Below are 23,067 nucleotides of genomic sequence, written 5' to 3'. Positions count from 1 at the left end.
CCCTTCAGACCTGATATTAAACAAGTTCTTTGAAATTAAAGAACTGCGGAGGAAAAGGAAAAGGCAGGAGAACCGGCAAGCAAAAGGGTTTGAGGAAGAAGTGAGAAGGGAAAATAACAGAGATTAACATCTAATAAAAGCTGTCTTTGTCTATTTGTCTTTTTGTATTCTGCTTGTTTTAAGTTACCCACTGAGCCTAGAGTGAATTGTCTCATACTTGTTCATCTCTTGTTCTCTACTCTCAACGGGTTTTTGACTGCATTGCAGACATTGCAAATAATCTTAATTGGAAATATTTATATGAATGTAGACTGCTGGACTGTACTCAAGATTCCTAGGATAAATTTATAAATAAATGAATGATTCATAGAATAGGAGAGGATACAAGCTCATTTGGGCAACTTTATTGCCAAGGATAGAAAGTAGTGTTTAATTCCTGATTTTATATTGGAAATTATGATCAGCCAGCACCAGAAAAATGCTTGGGGCACAGAGGGTATTGTTTGTTTAAATAAAATCTACCATCTAACATTATTTTTAGTATTTTAAAGTAATAAAGAAAAGTAAATACTATAAGAATTTCATATATTCATCATAGGGGACAAGAGTCTGTTCCTCTCTTGTGAGGCTTCACCTGGAGTATTGTGTCCAGTTCTTGAATCCTCAACATTTTGTTGGAGGGGGTCCAGAGGAGGGCTACAAGGATGATCAGAGGGCTGGAGCACCTCCCATACAAGGACAGGCTTGAGAGAGCTGAGCTTATTCACCCTGGAGAAGAGAAGGCTCCAGGGAGACCATATAGCAGCCTTCCAGTACCTGAAGGGGGTTTACAAGAAAGCTGGGGAGGGATTTTTTACAAGGGCATGGAGTGATGGGACTAGGGGAATGGCTATAGGTTGGAGAGAGGCAGGTTTAGACTAGACTTAAGGAGGAATTTCTTCACAATGAAGGTTACCCAGGGAAGTTGTGAATGACCCATCCCTGGAGGTGTTCAAGGCCAGGTTGGATGGGGCTTTGAGCAACCTAATCTAGTGGAAGGTGTCCCTTCTCATGGCAGAGAGGTTGGAACTGGATGATCTTTAAGGTCCCTTCCAACTCAAAACTATTCCATGATTTGATGCTATACATTTCCTACTACTTTTTTTTTTTTTGTGAGACTGCCTCCTTGCTGATCTGAAGCTTCCATTTTGAGCTTCATTTGCTTTGTGCTAGGTAAGTCACATAAAATTTTTCCCAGAATTGTTTCTTTTCTCTTCACTGTTATTCCCTACCGTCGATTGTTTTGTTTGCATATTTCTGTGCTCTCTGAGAGACGGATTTTCTATTTGTGCTTGTGCATAAACTTGTGCAATACATATGTGCAGATCCACTTGTCACCTCTATGCTCTATTATACCACTATCATAACATGCTTTCTTTTAACATAAAATAATAGTTGTCTTATGAATATTTTAGGCCAATGAATGAATTGTTTGGAGAGCACATGTCAGTGCAATGGTAGAAAAGATGTTGTTGAACTCTATGATATTTGTGTTCATTATTTTGGTGTAAAAATCAGATTTGGTTTTGAAAGTAGATAAGGTGTATGATAATTGGCTTTCTCTATATGGTACCCATTACTTTAAAGAATCGTCTAGATGTTCATTTTCATGAGCTTTTGTATCAAGTCACTGACATGGAGGTATATATTACCTGTTTAATTCTACTTTTCCGTAATTTGTTCTTTCGTTAAAGTCATAAGGACAGAAGTTACAGCTTTAATTTATCTAGTGTATTGTTATAACATATCTAATATCAGAGTAATGCAAAAAAGTGTCCCCTCTTTCACAACAGCAGTTTATTCCTGATACTGCAGTTTGGTGTGAAATGAATATTTAATTTCATTTTCTGTAACCGATAATATCTTTGCTCTAATCTGAATAAAAGTATTTTGCTTTTGTGAACTTTTGAGTTTCCCTTAATAGGGAAACTATTTCAGTTTTGTCTAGGGATGGAGTATTGAAAATCTGCTGTAAGAACGAAGTTTAGTGAAGACTTGCAATAGATTGAGAGCAAAGAGGAGAAATTTTGTAAGGATGCTAAGTGTCAGTGAAAGACCTTAGTGACTGGGTGTGGTTATATTCACTTATATAAAAATAAAAAGTTTCTTTTCACCTGGGAGAATACTATATAGTAGGCTACCACTACTGTAAAACAGAATGCTTTTTCTGAGCCCTTTATTTGTAAAAGACTGTGTGCAACAAGGATTTTGCTTATGACCAGCTTATGAGGGTATATTTGAAGTGTTTTAACGTGACAGGTAATAGTCTCATTTGCCATGATTATGTGGAGACAGCCATCTGGTGGCATAGTTCCTGAAGTGGTGTAACGCCCTTCCCTAGCCATTAGATTTGTTCAAGTGAGTTTTGGTCACCTAATGCAGCAATTTGTTACGTGCAGATGATTTCTGTTCTGTTTTAGTCAGTAACGGGGGGGAAGTACTTATTTGCATAATTACAAACGTCTGAGATCTGACGTTTGACTAAATGACTTTCATAAGAAAAAGAAGTAAAAGCTGTTTAATCTAGTGTAGAAAATTGGATCCTTATGATTTCTTCATGCTCGATTTTTTAACCTGTAATGCTGTAAACATTGTGCTAAATTCATGCTGTGCATCATTTTGTAGATAGACAGAAATCTTAGATTTGCAGTTTTATATGTTAACATAAAGAGCAGAAACTCTTAAAAGCAAAGAGAGTTAAGTGCGCATAATGTTACATTGTTGACTGTTCTGGTTCTCTTTGATAATTTGCTAAAAAACTTAATAATGTTTGCTTGAACCTTTAGAAAAACAGAAGAGCTGTCTTAGAGAAGATCATTTTGAAAAAATTATTAAGGCATGCCACTATTGTGTATGTTAAATAATAAGATCTTAGTATTGTTTTTAAAAAAAAATCCCAGGGCTTACTGAAAGAAGACACTGTTTTGCTTTGTGTCCTGAAGGTCAGCACACAGGGCTTTGTAAGACAATAGAGAACCAAGAGTTAAAGCTGAAGCTTGTCAGAGACCCATTTTGTAGATTTTTGGACTACGCATAAAATTTACATTTCTGTCTGGAATAATATGTAATAAAGTAGGCATTAGCTTATAAGGAACTCTGTATTTTTAAATAAAAGTGTACTTACAGAGCAAAAGCATTAGTTTGGAATTATTTAAAATATGTTAGGCTTTGTTTTTGGCGGGCCTAAAGCAGAAAATGTCATACAAACTCTCAGACTTAAAAAAAATTCACTTGGAAACTGTTACTAGTCTTCACTGGTGCTGCTAAACTTGAATTTCAGCCAGGCTGATGTCTGAGAGAGTGATTCTTCCCAGGCTGAGGCATCCCTGTGGTTGGCAGTAATTGTTGTGATTAGGGGAAAAACTGGAGTGAGGTTGGTCAAACTTAGTATGTTGCCATTTCTTGAGAAAACTTTCTGTTCTCGAATGTGCATCCTACTTCTAGAATGGCTTTTGTTAGCAAAGCAAGCACAAGTTCATATGGTAGCTAAGTTGCTATTTACTTTGTAATTTATGTTCTTCTTTAACATCTGGCTCCTGAGGGATGAGACAAATGCTTCTTACATGCACCTAATTGTGGAAATGATGCCATATCTGAGACTAATGAAAATAGTTGTCTGTTTCTGTTCTTTCTTTTTAATCAGTATGTGGCACAGGCTTCCCAGGGATAGAAGTGTAGAAGGAGGGGTAGATGGTAACAGCATTCCTGCAACTTCACATACACCAAAGGGTGGGGTGTAGGCAGGGAAGCAGCATTGCTATGCCTTTCCAAATAAATGAGTTGGTGCAGTCTCCTTCCATTACCATTATCCAAAATTGCCCTTTAAGCATTGTGAGAGTTCAGCTACGTTATTTTTTCCCCCCATTTTTTTCATTTGGCCTCATGGCTAAAGGAAACCTTTTAAAATTACGGTTCTGTGGCTTGATTGAGGTGGGGTCAAATTAAATGAATCCTTACTGCCTTGAAAAATAATTTATATGAAAATAACTCCAAGATTTATTTGTGTTTCCTAACAGGTGGCATAAAGTGTCCTGTTTGCAGCTTTGTGTACGGTACAAAGTGGGAGTTCAACAGACATCTTAAAAACAAGCATGGAATGAAGCTAGTGGAACATGATGGGGAGACCAAGTGGGAGGTAAAGCAAAGTTGCTATGTTTTTGACCTTAAGATTTTTAAACAATCTAGGGAGAAAAGTAAGGATAAAAGTGAGAATTATTTAAAAATGTATTCTTGACACATAAAATAAGAGCAGGAGGACCTGTGATCTGATCTCCATTTTGAATGCATACATTGCTATGACTGTTAAGTTTAACTGCTTTAATATCCACTAGAATTAACATTATAAGTGCTTATTTCTTCATTTTAGGGCTATAGTGCTCTATTTGCAACAGAAAGGGAGAAAGTTCTAGCAAAAAATGTGAAATTGAAAAAGTTACTGCATTTTGTTATATGCTAAATATTCACCAGTGTTAACTGCAAGATACGCAAAGCTACAAGCTTATGTTGAATTACTGAAGGAAGCTTATGTTTTGATCCAGAGAAAGTTGGAATCTGGAAAACTGAATTTGTAAATTCATCAGCTGAAAAAATAGTACTATTACACAGAGTAAGTCTTCTGTAATTTCTTTTGTTTGCAGCTTCAGTCCAAGGTATATAGGCAAACACAGTATCACTAAGATCAGACCTTAAAATTTTAAGTTAGACCTAAGAAGCTGGGTTAGAAAAAAACAGCAACCTGAATTTTCTCAGTTTGGAGTGGGCTAGAGCAGCTACCTTGAGAGGGTTTATCCTTTCAAACTCTTCTCTGCTGTCATCCCTGTGGCTGTTTGTTTTAAAATGAAACTGTTATTCTTACTGAGCAGAGCTAACTGTAGATGCAGAAGCTACAGGCAAACCATAGAACTTTTATTTTAAAAATTACAGTTGGCAAGCTGAGTCTTTTCCTCTGCCCAACAAGGCTATTATTGGTGTCCAGTGAGAGGAAAAAGCCAGATGTCAATTGCAATTGGCTGACCTCCTCAGTTTAAGACCTGTTCTGCTAAATTTCAGGCAGTCTAGCCCTCATTATAAACCTAATGCCTCATTTGGAAGAGCCATCCTGCAGCTCTTTTGAGTTTTTGAGTATCCACAGACAGAATGCTAAGTCCTTGAGAAGTATCAAAGTATCAAAGGCAAGCATTTTGAAATATAGTCATTCAAAGTCTTATATCCACACGCATTTCACAAACGATTCTCTGTACACTCTCTTGGTAGATGCCTAAACTGGAAATAATAAGAGGACATCCAAGATGCAAGCACGTCTGTGCTGTTGAAACAGCTATAAATAAAGAAGTCCTATCAGAGCAGGAAAACATGTTGACAGCTTGTCTTGAGAAAATGTGGTCATGGAAAGGATCATTTTTCCAAAACAAACTGCCATTTTCATACATCAGAGGCATTTTACCAGATCTGCAAGAACATTCGTTATAAACTATTTTTGCCCAAAAGTTCTTTACTAGATTCTGATGCAATAGAATTCTCTTGTTAGTTCAAAAGTAACTGCAACAAAAATGAAGTCATGATAATTTAGAATGCTTAAAACAACTTTTGAGGTAGAATCTAGAAGGCTATGGGATGATATCCCTACTTCCACATAATGTTCCTCTTGTCTTCTTTTTCACCCAGTATTGCTGTAACCCTGGTTACAATTTTTGTTGTCCAAAACTCATTCCTTTAAACTCAGAAGTTTTATTGTTCTCTAAATTGCTAAAATGAGAGTGAGATTATTCATGTATTGGATGGGTTTTGTTTTCAAGTTAACTGCTGAAGTTTCTGAAGAAGCATCCACTCAGTATCTCCATATCACGGAGGCTGGAGAAGATGTTCAAGGCACTCAAGCTGCAGTAGCTGCATTACAGAACCTGAGATATACTTCTGAGAATGGTAAGTTACCTTCCTTAGGTCGGAACACAAAATATATCTTTTTCTCATAAGTATCTAATTCTGTTGAGTAGACTGGGTGATATGTGATCTCTAGTGAAACTTTTAAAAATGCTGAGATTAGTCATCCAGAACTTATTTCTGGAGTTTATGTTATTCTTTGAAGGTAAATAATGAGAAACAGCTGTTCTTCATGAATTTCTGTGTCTTTAAGTCATTAATACATACCACACTCTGTTCTGCAGTTTCCTATTAGGTGTGTGGAATTTTCTGCCTGTATTATTAAATATGTTGAAGAATCAGCTATCTTGGCAGAGTAGATGGTGTGTATCTAATGGCAAGTCTCTAGCTATTATTTTTCTCCCTGCTTAAGTCAGCAAGCCTGCAGAAGTGACATGGTGGAATAACTCATTTACCATGTTCCCAAGACAGTACTAACAAACTTAATTTTGATGCTACACAAATCAAAGGAAGCTATTCTGTATCAGACTGAGGAAGAACAAGGGTGGGATTAGATAATGATTGTTAAGTGGGATATAGTGAAAGCTGAAAGAAAAGAAAATATGTTCAGGTTTCTGAGAGTGTTAAAGCATTAGAGATTAGAGAAGGTGTATATATGCTTCGGGTTTATATATATAAACAAACATGTTGGTTATATGAAGATAGCGTTCGTCTGGTTTACCATTGTGTCTTTATAGTTCGTAACACAAATACATTTCAAAAACTCCCATTAATTAATTATATTAATGTAATCAATTATGTTTACTGACAGTTTCTGTATATTATTTTATTTTAATGACTGGGGATTCTGAATGAGTAAAAGCCTCTTGAAAACTTTTCTTAAGCTTTTATATATTTAAATTAAAATAAACATGATCATGGAATATGCTCCATATAACAGTTTTGATTTTAAGCATGAGTCTGTAATTTTCAAAGTAGAATGATTTGCTTTCATGCAAAGATTAAGATCAGTGAGTCCAAATGTAAAGTTTGAAAGGTTTCGAAGTTAAGAGATAAGCTTTATTCTGTTTACAGGCTCTCTCCTGGATCCAGCAGTGATTACAGAAGGCAGCTTTGACATGACCTGGAGAGTTTCTTTCCCTTTCTGTCTTCTTTCTCGCACTGAAAGCACGGGAGTGGTGGGCTAGAGGAGGGCAATTCTTATTCCTACATAACAAAAACATTGTCCAGCATCCAAGTACTTCCTTCTCTTGCTTCAGGAGAAGTGAGGGTGTAACTGTGTATGGGTTTGTTCTTTTTGTCAACTTGCCTTTCCTTTGGCAGGACTGCACACATCAAGAGGATTTTGGAGCGGGGGGGGAAAGGGCAAACGTCTCTTACAAAATTATAAGCACGAGCTCTCTGAAGCAATTAACTTTTCCTTTTAGCGTGCTCATGATAACAGTACTTATTTTAGTTTGAGAGGTATTGCAGATGACCAGGCAGGTGGTGAAAACAGGTTTATAATGTACCTTTGGTAACTATTGTGGTTATAGGTGTAAAGTTACAGAATCATAGAATTGTTTAGGCTGGAAAACACCTTTAAGAACATCTAGTCCAAATGTAAACCTAATACTGCCAAGTCAAGCACTAAATCATGTTCTGGAGAGCCATATCTACGTGTCTTTTAAAAACCTCCAGAGATGGTGACTCCTCCACTTCCCTGAGCAGCCAATGCTTGACAACCTTTTCAGTGAAGTAATATTTCCTGATATGCAACCCAAACATTCCCTGGCACAATTTGAGGCCATTTTCTCTCACCCTATCGTTTGTTACTTGGGAGAAGAGACCAACACCCACCTCTCTATAACCTCCTAGTTGTAAAGAGGGGTAAAGTCTCCCCTGAGCCTCCTATTCCCCAGACTAAAAAACCCCAGTTCCCTCAGCTGGGGATTTTGCTCCAGACTTTTTCTCCAGACCCTTTACCAGCTTTGTTGCTCTTTGCACGTGCTCCAGTAGCTCAACATCTTTTTTGTGAGTTCAGGTTCTGTTTAAGGTGAATGCCTGACAAATACATATTTGGCTATGTAAAGGCTTGCAGCTTCTTAATTTACAGGTACTGCTGTGAGTTGTGCCTGTCCTTTGTTTATTCAATGTATTCTTTTAGATCTCTTTCAAATAGGCATAAAAATGATCAGTGTGGCTTCACTTGCTGATTCGTGCATTCCTCGGGCAACTTGTTTTGTGAATACTTTCCTGCCATAGATCTATTATTAAAGTGTCATGTTATTGAGCTATTGGAAATTTATAAAGAGCGCTGGGAGACAGGGTTAAGGCAGCAGGGGAAAAAGTGCCTGTAGCGCTTAGATTCACATACCCTTAGAGCTGTTTTACTGTAATGATCTTATTTTTACTGTCTTTCTGATAAGGTGAAAGGCTCGATCCAACAGCTGTAAACATCCTGCAGCAAATCATTGAGTTGGGTTCAGAAACCCATGATGCTACTGCAGTTGCTTCTGTAGTTACCATGGCACCTGGCACTGTGACCGTGGTAAAGCAGGTGAGATCCCTTTTCTTCTCTATGCCAGCTATATAACGATTTTCATATATCTATTGTGAAATTAGTATTATTTTGCAAGGGCTAAATTCTGAATGTCCATGCAAGACATGCAGAATTTTTTCTAAACTGATTTTTTACTAAAAGTTGTGTCTATGCATGTTTATATGCCCACACACGTACGTTTTTATACTTATGTATGTTTATGCATATAAAAATGTATGCATTTTTCCATGTATATAATACATGAATGAACAAATACATGAATAAATGCATGTGTGTGAAAATACAGCTTTTTTCTAGCAAGTGTTTTCAGGCTTTTAAAGTAAAAAGTCTACATTATGCATGGGCACTTGGTTCCACTGTCATCTAAAAGAATCTTGGGGTCCTAGGCACAGCATACATCCAGATATGGAAGAGCATGAAAGAGCATTGCTTCTGCAGAACTGTGCATGCTCTGCAGCCGTAGTGCTGTAGGGCCATACACAAAGATGAACCATTGTCGTTGGTCTTTGCAATGCTATCCTGTGGCTGAAGTCTGACAGACTTCTAGAGTTTTAAACTCATGTAGCCTAGGATCAAATGAGACATTTCCTCAGTCTTGAGTTCACTCTGCTTTTCTAATGAGGGCTGCAACATAAGTGGACTGCAGGCATGTAACATCTCCGAGAAGAATGTTGGAGGTGCTTCTTACAGCAATTACTTATGTGAGGCAAAAGTCAGCATGACCACCCTTATTTGAGATAAATAAAGAAAAATTCAATTGAGTTGTCGATTGGAAAGATCTGTGGTTAATTTTCCTGTTACCAGGGAAATTGTGCAAGACCAGAAGATATAGATCAATATTTAAAAAAAAAAAATGTGTATGATTGATTGCTAATTTCAGGCTTTTACACAAATTCTCTTTCCATAAAAATGGAGGATTCACTTGGTAATTAAGTGACATAATTTCTGGTAGGCAGTAATAGGTCCTCTTGAAATAAGACAAATCATCTTTCTTATAAGGTATTGGTAGAAGTAACTTTAATGTATGCGTATTTTTCTTCAAGTTTGATACTACACATGTTTTCCTAAAATATATTTGCAATGTAAGTATTTCTAAAACACTTTAGAAACTAAGAATAAAAATCTATACAAAATCAGCAAGTAAAAGGAAATAACTTTCAATTTCAGGTGGCTACTGAGTGCAAACATCAGGACTTTTGCTCAGTATTTCTTCCTCACAGGTGTCTACTAACTTGGTTACTGACATTTTACATTTCTCTCACAGTGTTTTCCCGGCTCCACTTGTTCCTCCTGTTTCATTGTATTTCTCTGCTTATCTCTCTTCTCATTCTGTTCATTGATTCATTGGAGTCTCGAAGAGTTTAAGTAACTCCTTTTCATTTAAATGAACCAAAACTGATTATTCTGTGTGCTGTGAGCATTGAATTCAGGAAAGCTCTGTAGAAGTGAGAAGACCATCGTCTGTGAAGGCAGTATTTGTATAATTCCTAACTTGCTGCCCAGATGTCAGGGAGACCAGACTGAATTTCAAGACAAAGCTTTCTGAGATGTTCCTTTGCAGTACTTAACAGGTATTTTGATTAGAATCACAGAATCATAGAATCATAGAATAACCAGGTTGGAAGAGACCCACCGGATCATCGAGTCCAACCATTCCTGTCAAACACTAAACCATGCCCCTTAGCACCTCGTCCACCCGTGCCTTAAACACCTCCAGGGAAGGTGACTCAACCACCTCCCTGGGCAGCCTGTTCCAGTGCCCAATGACCCCAGAAATCACATAGGAGGTTTTGGGTATTTTGAAGAATAACAGATTCAGATTTGGAAACTGAATTCAGTCATTAAAGAGAAAAGGCATTTTCATCCTATTATGTACAAGTTTAATAACTTTAACAGTAGAGTCACTGTTAGAATGCACACTGTCCTGTACATATGATGTGTTTAACGGTTGAATGCAATGATGACAATGATGTTTGTGCTGTCTGTTGATATTACTGAAACCTCTTCTTCCCTTAAAAGTGCATTGTTTAAGGCCCTTCTACAAAAAGCATTGGAGAAAATACCTGTTGAAGTAGCAGCTGCCAACAAGAAACTATATTTTGATTTTTGAATGTTAAACTGTAAACATATAATTTTAAAAAATAATTTTAAAAAATCAGTGATTCTTCCTCCTCTGATTATTAAATGTGATCTGTGTCAGGTTCATCTTAAAATCTATTGTCTTCCTTGTCAGACCATCTGAATTTGCTGTTAGTTCTTTGTAAGTAAGTGTTTATATTCCAAATTAATTTTCTTCCTCACTTTTTAATCTGTATTTCTAGCCTTTTGAGTTTACAAGCTGCTAAGCATTGAGCACTTCTTTTTCCCTTGCCTTGTTTACATCAATGACTTTCGCAGGTCTGGTGTCAGATTGTTACAAGCTTCACTCCTATATCAAATCAAATATTGAATTCTTAAAGCACAGAATCCTTTTGCTGCTTTTCTGGTTTTGTTCCCCCTAAAACCCTTACCCCTTTGAGTCTTGTTAATATAAAAAAAAACTTATCACCTAATTTGAAGTTTCACAGAAGCAAAATCAGTGAAGAATTTAAGTACAGCTCAAACCAAGTGATCTTGTGCTACCTCTGTTTATGCTGGATTTTACTTGTGCCTTACTTGGATGCTTGAAGCACCTTTTCATGTTTCTTGCATGAACTAGAATGCCTACGCGTTTCTTTCTCTGGTAGCCTCAGAGACTTTCACTTTGCTTGTGCAGAAGTGTGCAGATCTGTGCTTTCCCGGGGTGTAAAAGGTGGGGATATGCCTGCTGACAGCTGACCAACTGCTTAGTTACCTGTAAAGGACCAAGGCAGGTCTGTAGATGATGATTATTTCTCTTTTAATTTTTTCTCCTTTTATTTTTCTGGTTTCATTTTTTTCTCTTACAGTTTTCTATATAAAGCAGTGTTTTACCAAAGTCTGTTTGAGCTGTTATACAGCTTTAGTTAGTTTGGTGTTCTTGTCTTCCTTCCAGAGGATTGCTTCAGAATTATAGCCACTCCCATTTTAATTTGAGAAAGAAGTCTTTAAATGTTATTAATGTGACTATAATTCTCCTGTTCAGAAATGTCAGCTTTTCTTTTTTCATGAATACTGAGTTGCTTTCTGTGGGATATCACTCATTTATACCTGCGAATTTGTCAGGTTTTAATTATTCTGTGTTCCTAATTGTTAACCTTGAAGTGATATTAAGACATATTCATATTTCACTTCCCTGCTGGAAAATTTATTCCACACTGTCTTCTGTGACCTTCAGCTTCTCTTGTGAATTGTGAGACAAAAAATTCATGCAGGGTGTCAGCAATATATCAGCATCATCTGTCACTGAATTTCCACACTTGTTCTTTAATGGCCTCACTGAGTCCTTGCGTAGCAGCTTGGTTCCATTTTTTTCCTTAACAACATTTATTGCAGTTGTTCTGGTTTTTATGCTCTTGTATAGGTTTTTTTCTTTTTCTCTAAGGGTATGCATTACCCAGTTTCACATCAGTTTTTACCTTCATGTCTCATTTTTAGCCAGCCCTTCCAAGTTGTTTTCACATTTCTATATTTGTATCAAGAAATTTCTTCTAAATCTCAAATTCTTAGAATGATTAAAAGTATTTTTTGCAGTAAATGTTACACTATATTGTCACTATCTTCTTCTCTCATTTCTTCCCTGGAACTTTCTCCCACAGCTCTGCTCTTCCTTACTTTTCACTCATAAAAGCACCATTTGCACTTGATCTGGTGTGCAGTTCTTTCAGTGTTTCAGGTTAATGCAAGACTTTTGCCTGATGAAACAAACTCTGCGTTTATCCCCAAGTCCTTTTCAGCATATGGCAAGATGTCCAGTGCATCAGTTATGACTGATATATTTTTAAAGTTTTTTTCTACTAAGAGACAAGACAGAAGAGTTACCACGTCTGAGGTGTTCTTCTGTTATATTATTGTCCCAGGTTGTATGTAGTATTTTTGCAAGTATATTAAATAATGAATACACGTTGTAATGAAGGTGAAATCAAGATCAGATTGTCTGTTCAAAACCCCAGATTCCTGAATTGGATGTTGAGAAGAAAAAAAATTCAGACCTCAGTTTAGAAACTTTGTAATTTTTTGTTCATAGGAATGATTTTATAAAAGAACAACTTTGACAAGCAGTATCCAATCATAGCCTTAATTGGTATTCAGCTTACGATTTTAAACACCAGAAATGCAAAGTTAGCCCTATTTAACTTGGATTACGATTGGAAAATAGGAATCTTTGCTGGCTCAGATAGTGTCATGTGTATGAGGCCATTCAAAGGTTGTGTCTAGAGGTTGAAATGGCTTTAGCTCATTCTTGCCTGAGAGTTGGTATATTAGCCTGTTATCAAAGATAAAACTTTTTCTGGTATCTTATTTGGGAGAAGTCTTGTTCTGGACAGCTATGAAAGCACACAGCGGTTAAGGAACATAATACACACCAAATGCCTGAGAAAAACAATTAATAATGTGAAGTTTTAACAGTATTATCCAGTACTGACAAAAATCCACAGTGAAGCTTTGATCACAACATGGCAGGAGAAGCGTATCCTTGTCTGTCTGAGTCTTCTTGAGAGACTAGTGATCCAGTCTGGATCTTCTTCTGACAGAGCTAATGAAGATATTTTATGACATGATATTTGAGTTCTGAACAGCTTTATGTCCAAAAAAAAAGGTAAAAAGGTGGGGGAAAAGGTGTGAGCTAAGAGTGCTAAGGTTGAAGAATTAACTAGGGAAGAGGCTAATAAATGCTGAGAAAATACTGTCCACACTGGATGGCAAACACAGACAGGAATTGAAGGAGAAAGCAGTTTAATGAGAACAGAACAGAGCACATAGCAAAGTGGAGGGACTGGCGATGTAAAACAAGTCACTTCACTTTCTGGATATTTGACACGCTGTGTCCTGTTACAGTTATAAATTTGTCCTTAGGCCATAGCAGGGAGATTGATTCATTTGTTTGTTTTGGTTTTTTTTTATTTTACCAGCAGATTCTCTTTGGTCCATTATTTATATAGGTAGACTGTTTTCCTAGCCCATGTGCTGAATATAAAGGCAAGATTGGAGGATGAACAGTCATGCCAGTATCTCAGCCACCCTTGGTTTACAATATCTGCAGGTCTGTGTTCAAAGACCTGGTTTTCACGCAATATATCACAGAATCACAGAATCACAGAATAATATCTATATGTACATAATATCTATATGTAGACTAGAACAGAGAGAGAGAGAGTTTAGCTATAAGCTAGCTTGATGTATAGTTATTTCTTTCAGTTAGCATATACATCAAGTAAGGATATTAATTAACCCTGAAGAAGTTTGTTACAGGTTTGATACAAATACTGGGTTTCTTCTGAAGAAACATTTCACTCAGAACTGAGCACTCCTGTTATCTTATTTTTTGCAGAAGAGACTCTTTCACTGTCGAGTGTCTGTAAGTTATTTTTCACTGAGAGAAGATTCAAAGTGCATTTTCTGCCTTGAAAGCTTGTTTCCTGAATCCCTCACTGCACTGACCAGGACATCAGAAGAGTGGCCCCTTCTTGCTCTGCGTCTGTCAGCTATAGTTCTTATTATAGTTATTGCTCTTCCATTTCCATTGCTCATTAGCAGGAATATGTAAGGGTAGCAAGATAATTTCTGGTTTAATTAACTGATTTTTCATTAAAAAAAATATTATTTTTAACAAATCTCTTAGAAACTATATATAATTCTTTTCCAAATTTGGATTTTTCTTTTTGCTTGAAATTACAGAGGCAGAGCAGTAGATTTTTGTATTCCTAGTCTTAACTAGAGTTTTAAATCAGTATACCATTGTAACCAGTTAACTTTGATTGTATGTTATCTGTTTTTTCTACATTTTTTGTTTAGATACTGATAGACAAATATGCTGCTAATTTGCATATTTAGACCTGCAATATGTTTTATGTGTCATACTGAACCAGAGATTATTGTCCTGCTGTGAGAAATTCATGAGCAGATGATTATGTAAAGATTTAATTCTTTCCCTCAATACTATTTTTCCTGTCTGAACAAGCCACTGAAACCCTTTTCATTCAGAGCAAATCCTGACTGCCTTGTATACATAGGACTGCACGAGAGCAGAGCAGTACTCTTTGTTCTAACAAAACAAAACCAAGCAGCCCTAAAAACAACCAGCCTATGCGCGTGGCCTTGTTTGCCATGTCAACTCCCTGTTCTTTTCCTTAGTATCTAATTTTTTTCTTCATGTTCCTTTTTTTGGCACATCAAACAAAACCTTGTTTTCATTTCCAATGCTCTTTACTCCTTTCATAATGTCCCATTTCTCATTAGCTGTAAAGACTTTGACTCCTACCTTTGTTCAGTCCATGAAGATTTAATTGCTCATTACATTTTTCAAACAAGTTTCTTAATGCCTTCTTCCATATCGTGCTTAGTTCTGTGGATTTTTAATGAAGAGTGATTTGTATCTCAATGCTCTCTCTCAATTACTGTTCAAAAATATGATGATAGTAATTTTCTGTTGTTAGGCTATGGGTATAATGATACTAATGCCTGTCACACAAAGGACCACTGTCTCATTTATATTATACTTCACCACCTCCATTTTTCTGTCTGGTTAGTGTCTCTTGTTTTATATTGAAATAAGAAGGCCTTTGGGGCGTGAAGTGCTTTTTGCATGTAGCATACATGATACATTCCAGGTCCTGGTCCAAAGCACCAGTCTAATATTAATAGTAAAGAGCAGTAATTGGCTGCTGGATTCTTTCTCTTTTTCTCCCATTTAGAAATAAGAGACAGGACTGATGTTCTTACAACCTCTGTGGCTTGGAGTGTAGGGTTAACTCTATTCCTGAAAAGCACAGTAACCTGTTTTCAACCTAGACTTCTACGTAATTTTCTCAGGAGAGTAAAAATATCAACTATTTCACTAACTAAAGAGGTCTTTATCAAGGTTAAGAAAACACTGTATTTCCATGCACCTTTTATCCTTTATTTTACTTCCTTTTGTCCTTTTATTCTGTGATCTCTTCAGGCTTTAGTAAAATCCTACCATGGTAACAGTCACTTTCTTCAAAGAGACAGCTGTAGCAATCCACAGCAAAGATTACACATTGGCTTGAAGCTGATCACAGAACAGAGTTTTATAGTGTAACACATCTTCAAAAATAAATATCTAATAATATTAGCATGGCTGTCATGTCAGAGGCTGCTTAATGTTGTACTTCATCAACACGCCTTATATTTCAGTCTGGCTCTGATTTGTACCTACATGATGCTGGATGCTGACGTCCATCTAGAAAATTTGCCAATACATGGAGTTATTTGTAGGTTGATTGCCAAGTTTGCTGTTGCTTTAGGACATGGAGCAATTTGATGCTTAATGGTACCAGCAAAAGAAAGTTTTAACTGAGGCAGATGGCCCTGTTTTCTCAGCCTCTGTGGAGTTCTTGTCATCTGTGTATAACTAGATATTTGTCATATCAAGATAATTTTCCTGTTAGAGTTTTTGAAACAATGCCAGTGTTGCCGCCCATCCTCAGAAAGAAGTCTGGTGATACAGCATTTTGCCAGATGAGTGAAATTGCCAGTCACAGGCTCTCTGTTGAGATATTTTCAAACAGACAATCCCTAAAACATTTTAAAAACCTATGTAAATAGTGTGAAGAGTTGTTTGCCACCTTTTACTTTTTATTTTATGCAAAGCAGCTCTTTGGTATCAAGTCTCTTATTATTCTGAAAGTATTGTATGCCAGATTGTCTTTGGTTTATAGTGCACTATAGAGGTTCATGTGATGAAATTACAGTATTTTCTGTGTGTCTGGCTGTGCTTTTCACACAATATATGAACTGATACAGAGAGAGAATTCAGATTATTCAAATGATACTGAACAAAATGATAGAGACAGACCTGTAGGCACCAATGTAAGGTGGCATGTCATATATCCAGGTGCTTTCTGTAGTCTAGAATGTTTATATTCATTTTTCTTCTCAGCCTTTTCTGTAGGTATTTTGTGTACCATAATGTCTTCTGATAAACAAAGAGCATCTGTAACCTAATGTAAAATTTTGAAATCCTGCAAGATCTCTGTGGTTAAGTTTTCTTCTTCATGGTATGCTGAAAGGCAGCATTCAGTCTGAAATCAAGGGAGACATTCTGTAGGGGATTTTGGGTAAAGCCCAGCAAGACTTTTAAACATTAAGGACTTGCAAACTTCAGAAAAAATGGAAGATATTCATTACTTCTCAGGATGAGCTGTAGAATAAGAAAACAGCTTTAGCATCTTACTGCAAATATTTTGTTTACTTCCTTTCAGGGAAGGGAAGGAGCATATTTTCTTTAATCGCTTTAATTAGTTTCTCTTAAATTAAAAAGAACTTGCTTGTCTTGAAAAGATTGCTCTAAGAGACACCCATTTCTAGTGTCACTTACGTGTATTTAGATGGTCCTTGGATATTTAAATTAAGAACATTTCTAATTTAGAAATGTTGAGCTTCTTATTAAGACATGGAGGTGATAGTCCCATCGTTTTTTGTGAGTGACACGTTTAACTAATAAAGAATATTTATGCAGGTACTGACTTGATTTAATATGCCAGCTGCGTGTGGCTTCAGCTTCTTGCTGTCATTCTTTAGCAAAGGATAAGCAGCCAGATGCTTTTCAGCTGGCTCTCAAACAGAAGAGAGGTCTTGGATGTTACTCTTCAAAAGATTTCATATGCCAATAAAAAGAAGTGTGTAGTGACTTCATTCATTCAGATGGCAGCTGTCCCACTGTTTCATCAATCTGAGCAATGCAAATTAACGTTTTGAGATAATTCCCTGTGGAACAACCTCGTCAGAACCAAGCAGAAGCATGTAAACATTGAACTGATTTGAAATGTAAATATCAAAAATAATGTGGTGATTTGTCAAACTAAAAGGATTACAGATAGGTGTCCAAAAAAAGGATACTGGAAGCTAGAGACACTAGAAATAGGGGCATTAGTCTTCTTTACCCTGCATGACAAGGGTAATAAAGCCATATCGATAAAGCCAGGTAGGGAGCTTAAATTAACTTTCTTTATTGGCCATTTTCATTTCAAAAGCATATAAAACTGAATAAATATTAGATTGCTGCTATTGAATTGAATTAGGTTCTGGATTCATTTCATTTTCATGTCAACTGTGCTTTATTTATTTTCCTTTCTTCATTATTTATGTACACTCACAAAACTATATTTAAATTTATTTATGGGTTTTGATTTAGAGCGACAAAAGTGAGGCTATACAAGATCCTTCTCAGACTGTGTTATGCATGCTTGCAAGTTGTAGCAAATGCAGTGTAATTTTTCTGGCTTGAGGCATGTTGTCAGAGGATTATGTATAGTGCACTAACACAGGAGAAGTTAGTGTGTATTGCGCAATTAAAGGACCAAATTTTAGACACCCCTATTTGTTTGTTTGAGAATCTCTAGCACTGAGGGTGGTAATTGTCAGCTGATTCATAACTAGCCATGGAATTTTAGTTATCTAACATTTTTAATTGCATCTTCCTATCTGAATTCACTAGTAATTAGACTTCTGTCTGCTTGTAATTATCTTCATTAGTAGATCTTGTGTATGCCCTTTCCTCTCACACAGGAGCTGACAATGGAGCAGGTAGCCTCTGGAAAGAGGAGAGAACAGTTATGAAAAGGGAATCCTGTGTACGAATTTGCTTTCAGTAGGACTTGGGGTTTCTTTAATATTTTTTGACAACATAAATGAGTTACTGTGTCAAAACAAGAATCCAGCATCACCAACTTTTGTGAGATGTTGAGCGTGCACTTCAGCAGGAGCTGCTTAAAGTAACTTCCAATAAAATGTTCAGATATGTTTGATTAAAAAAACAGAACATGGAAAGGACTCAGACCATTCCTGTAGTTTTATCCCTGTAATCTGAAGCCAGAGTCGGCTTCAGTAGATACAATTTTTCTGTTTCATTAAGGTTAGTGAAAATGGCAAGATTCTCTTTAGATGTTGAATCTCTTACCGGATAAAATACACATGTATGTGTATATATATGTATATATTCACAAATATTATAGGCATGCTGGGACCTCTGAATAATTTAACACCCGATCAAACCCATTGTTCAAGAAAAAGCTTTGTACAGCATAATGAATTGAGTGAAAGTGTAAAGTGAGATAAAGTCCTAAGGGGTTTGTGCATCTCTGAAATCTTCTTCATCTGACAGATGTTTTAAACACAGAATAAAAAAGTTAAAAGTCAGTGAACAACAATGGGAATGGTTGCTTAGGAAAAGAAATTAAATTAGAAAAGAACATCGAGAAAACAAACATATAACTTCTTTTTTCCCTTGATGGTCTGTAAGGAGTAAAACATATGCTTGGAAGCTTCCCTATAGTTCTTCTCTTCTGTTGCCATTCCTCTCATAAGCAACCATACTAATCATACTTGTATTTCCTTGAACTTAATTGTTCTAATAGTATTTTTTACAAAACACTAAAATATTGATTTAGCTTCTATTTTTTTTTAAAATAGCCCCTTTCTAATTAACTTAGTTTAGATTCCACGCTTTGTAGACGCTGCCATATTTGACCTATTCTTTTTAAAATCACTTATGAATTCAGTGCTGCACACCGTATACTGCTCTGACATACAAGGGTACACCAAGATCCAGTAAATTGATACCTATCAATGCTTTTTTTCTCTTCTTATTACACTTCGTATGGTTATTGGAAATACCATGGGGTTTTGCTTTCCATCATGAGATGTAAATGAGCCGGCAATTTTGTCTCCATTCCCCGTTGCTTGTGTAAGTGGACAATTTATAGATGCATTTGATGATATGAAAGAAATTATTTGTTATAGAGAATGTGGCCTTCTACAAATTCAATCAGCTGCTTTCTTACAGTGAGAAATAAACATGATTTATCTCTGGAAGCTTACTTCATAATACATTTGCTAAGCCTAAATGAAAGAGAAATAGGCCTTAACAAAAACAACCCATTTTCTGAAAAGGGAAGGAAGTGAGGATTCACTGCATGTTGCAGTTGTAGGTGGGTTGGCATTTATGATCCAGCAAATAAAACAGATCTCTTCAATGAGCACAGGGAGTGGTATTGTACTGAAAATGCCTAGCAAATGCCTTTGCATAGCAAAAACTTGCTATTTCATATTCTCCTCACAAGTACATTCTTTTATCACTAACACTTGACAGAATGTATTTCCTCCACATGACTTACGGTTTTCTGATGTGTTTTTACTGTGGAGTACTTTGTGTAGGAATATTTTATGGATCTGATAAAGAATTTCTTGAATTCTACTAAGTACTGTATTTTTAATAATTGACAGAAACCTCTTTCATCTCTTTGAAATTTGATATCAATTTGTGTTCGGTTTTTTCTTTTTCACAAAATGTTCTGTAAAAATTATGTTATTTTCAATTGTTTCTGTAACTGTCCTTTCAATAATGTAAAAAATACTATCTCACAAAGGATAGGTCTTAGGAATCTATTTCAGTAATATTTACATTTCACAGTTTTCTGATAATAATCCATTAAAGTTTACAATTACATTTTTACTTCTGTGAGCCATCGTTGGCTAAAGAAAACAAAAAAGATAAAGAAATGGGTAGAGTAGATGTTTTTTTCATGTGGTTTTCAATGGATTCTCATCTCAGCGCTACTATAAGAATTGTTTGACTTCAGATTTATTTAAATAAGAGTGGTTTTGAATGAATGACTGCTGAGAGATAAAAGCTGTCTCCAAAGACTCGTGTTCCTGGAACTTTACAGCTCTCTCTGCATATAACTGAGCTGCTGCATTCAGTATTCTGTCTAGCTATACACTTAATAATCAAAAGTCCTCGCAACTAAAGTTCTGTAGAGCTGACATTGTCTTTCAAAACTATCTGATTTCTAATTTCTGTGCTGTATTTCTGTTAATCATCACAATACCAGGTGCTTCTTGGAAAGATGAATTTTCTGTCACCTCTTCAATTTCTCCTTAGGTAAAAGAAGAAGAGCAATCAGCCAATCACACTTTGATGATTCAGGAGACACTGCAGCAGGCTTCAGTGGAGCTGTCTGAACAGCATCACCTGGTAGTCTCATCAGATGAAGTGGAAGGAATTGAGACAGTGACTGTCTATACACAGGGTGGAGAGGCTTCAGAATTCATAGTTTATGTTCAGGAAGCTATGCAGCCTGTAGAAGAACAAACAGTGGAACAATCTGTGCAGGAGCTCTAGAGAACAGCGTTCAAAGGAGATGACTACTTGATTTGCCAAAGACAGAAGTTTGGGGTTTTTTCCTAGCCAAAAGCAAGCAAGCTGACAAATTTTCAGTTCATTTGTGATGCAAGACCTTGTTGCTAGATAGTAATCTGCCTGGTTGGATTGTATCAGTAACTTGGAAATATTATGTACAAAACCTCCTCAGACTTTCTTTTTCTAAAAAGTGTTCATATTTTGAGGAAAAAATATTCTTCATCTTCTTAGAAGATCTCTCACTTGATTCCTGTAAATCCACACGAATATTGTCTGTTCACCATGTTATCCAACAATAATAAAACCATCTATAAAGGTCGCTAGAATGTGTAGAAAAGTCCATACATCCCATTTTATATATTCTCCGTATGTGCTTGACTTGACTGGGAATAGAGTTGGTTTTCTTTAAATTAGAAGAGCTTCTCATTTCTGGTTAAATGCTAAGAGTGTGTTTGCCAAATTGTGGATCTAACCCAAACAAAGGCTCAAGTGTTTAGTTTGAAAAGTACCACAGATGGACTGTAGTTTGTGCTTATGAGATGGCCCTTTGAATTTGGGGGGTATTTAAAGCCATATATGATCATTCTGGGTACCATAGGATGACTGTTATTTAGAGAGTTGAATAGTGATAATTCTTTCCCTCCCACTGGAAAAATACATGTCCAGTACCATATGAGAAACCAAATCTGTCAGATCAGTGAAATACTCCTTTGTTTTTAAGAAAAAATTATATCCAAATGATTTGTAAATCCTATAAAATATGTATGTTTGTATGTTCTAAACAGACGTGTTTGTAAATACAATTGTGTGAAAGAACTTGTACAAAAAAAATAAGTAAATATTGAATCTAGATAATCTTAATTATGCATGTATATAGTGCCAGATTTTTCTTCATGAATCTTGAATTGTTTCTGAATTAATATTTTTAAATTTGAGCTATAAAAGTTATTAATTAATAACAAAACTGTCATGTTTTCTTCTAATGCTCTAATTTTTGAAGTGTTGGCTTCCCTTTCACAGCTAAGGAAAAAATGCTGGATTGCATTGACTCTGACAAATTATTCTTCCAATTGGTAGTCTCTAATCAAGAAAGTAGCGTAATGAAGTCTAGGCAGACCTTTCTATATGATTGAACTTACTTGTGGACATTCTGGTAGAAAAGTGGAAAAAAGCTTTTAATTAAGTTGACATAGGGAGTTAGTTGTCTGCCTCTTCTAAGTCTACTGGATTTTGTAAATGCCACACAAAATCAGAGTACAAACAGTTAGTGGTAGCTTCTCCATTAACTCTGCTGGTGGAGAATTTAAATTTGTAAACAGAAAAGGCCTGAAAATCATTCAACTTTGGTGGTAGGTGTGTTTCCTCTGGTTTAACCTTGAAAGGGCGCAACTTGCTCCAGGGCTGTTACATTATAGTGTGGAGACCATTTTGCTATTTGGTGTAACTGGTTGGAGCTGGTGACTAATCTCAGTGTTGATTTCTTATCCTGCTCAGTAAACTTGACTAGAGTGAGCCATGAAGTGTTCATAACGTTTGCAGTGTGATAGAAACAGATGTACAAAATAGATCAACTTGATTCATCTGCATAAGAAACTTTGGGCTTTTAATTACTGGTTAAAATTCAGTGTTGATTTGCAGGAGTGATGCTTTCTATTACCTAAAAGAGAAGAAAGCAGTCTCAAAAAGTTTCTTAGAGTTTATTGACATATTCACACCTCGCTGTTAAAAATCACATTTGGAAGAGCATCACAGTCATACATAGTAACAGCTATGTTCTTAATGCAAAACCTTTCTGCATCAGTTCAGCAGTGTACTGCATTATTATCTGACTGGCAGCAAGAAACCAGAAAAGCACTCACTATTTCTTAAGTAAATTATTTCCAGAGAGACATACTGAGTCCATGAGATGTGTGTGTATTTGGAGGAAGGGGGTTGGTTTTAGCTTTTTGTTTATTTTAATTCCAGTATCCCACAACCATGTGTAACTGCTGTAATTTAAGGCTTGACCTGCTTTTTTTTTTTTTTTTTTAAATCAGCAGTAGAAGCATTGTCCTTCCTGCTAAGTTGAAAGAAAAAGTCCAGTTCCTTTTACTAAATGTTATGAATTTCAAAATGGAGAACCTAACTTGTATATATTCACACTTTATATCACTATGTATTAGTTTTCCTATATGGAAGCTTAAGCATTTGCGTAAATTTCCTTTAACCTTTCTTTTTTAATTTTAAAAATACTTTTTTTCAGTTCAGCTCTTTTCTTAGGTTCCATTTCTTTTTCCCAGCTTTTCTTGGAAATGCAACGGTTGGAAACATATGAAGTGTAAGTCAG

General features: G+C 36.1%; 1 protein-coding gene across 1 annotated transcript in view; it reads left to right on the top strand.

The window, feature by feature from the left end:
- The window catches only part of ZFAT (zinc finger and AT-hook domain containing), an 82,941-nt gene extending 60,236 nt beyond the window's left edge, over positions 1–22,705 (top strand). The window contains exons 12-15 of the mRNA XM_069854698.1: positions 4,056–4,174; positions 5,835–5,961; positions 8,328–8,458; positions 20,484–22,705. Of these exons, the coding sequence (XP_069710799.1) occupies positions 4,056–4,174; positions 5,835–5,961; positions 8,328–8,458; positions 20,484–20,723 (617 nt within the window). The 3' untranslated portion in view covers positions 20,724–22,705. The remainder of the gene's footprint in view (positions 1–4,055; positions 4,175–5,834; positions 5,962–8,327; positions 8,459–20,483) is intronic.
- The last annotated feature ends 362 nt before the right edge of the window (positions 22,706–23,067 follow it).

The sequence above is a fragment of the Phaenicophaeus curvirostris genome, chromosome 3, assembly GCF_032191515.1.
Source record: "Phaenicophaeus curvirostris isolate KB17595 chromosome 3, BPBGC_Pcur_1.0, whole genome shotgun sequence".
NCBI lineage: Eukaryota > Metazoa > Chordata > Aves > Cuculiformes > Cuculidae > Phaenicophaeus > Phaenicophaeus curvirostris.
This window is presented reverse-complemented; position numbering and strand designations above follow the sequence as displayed.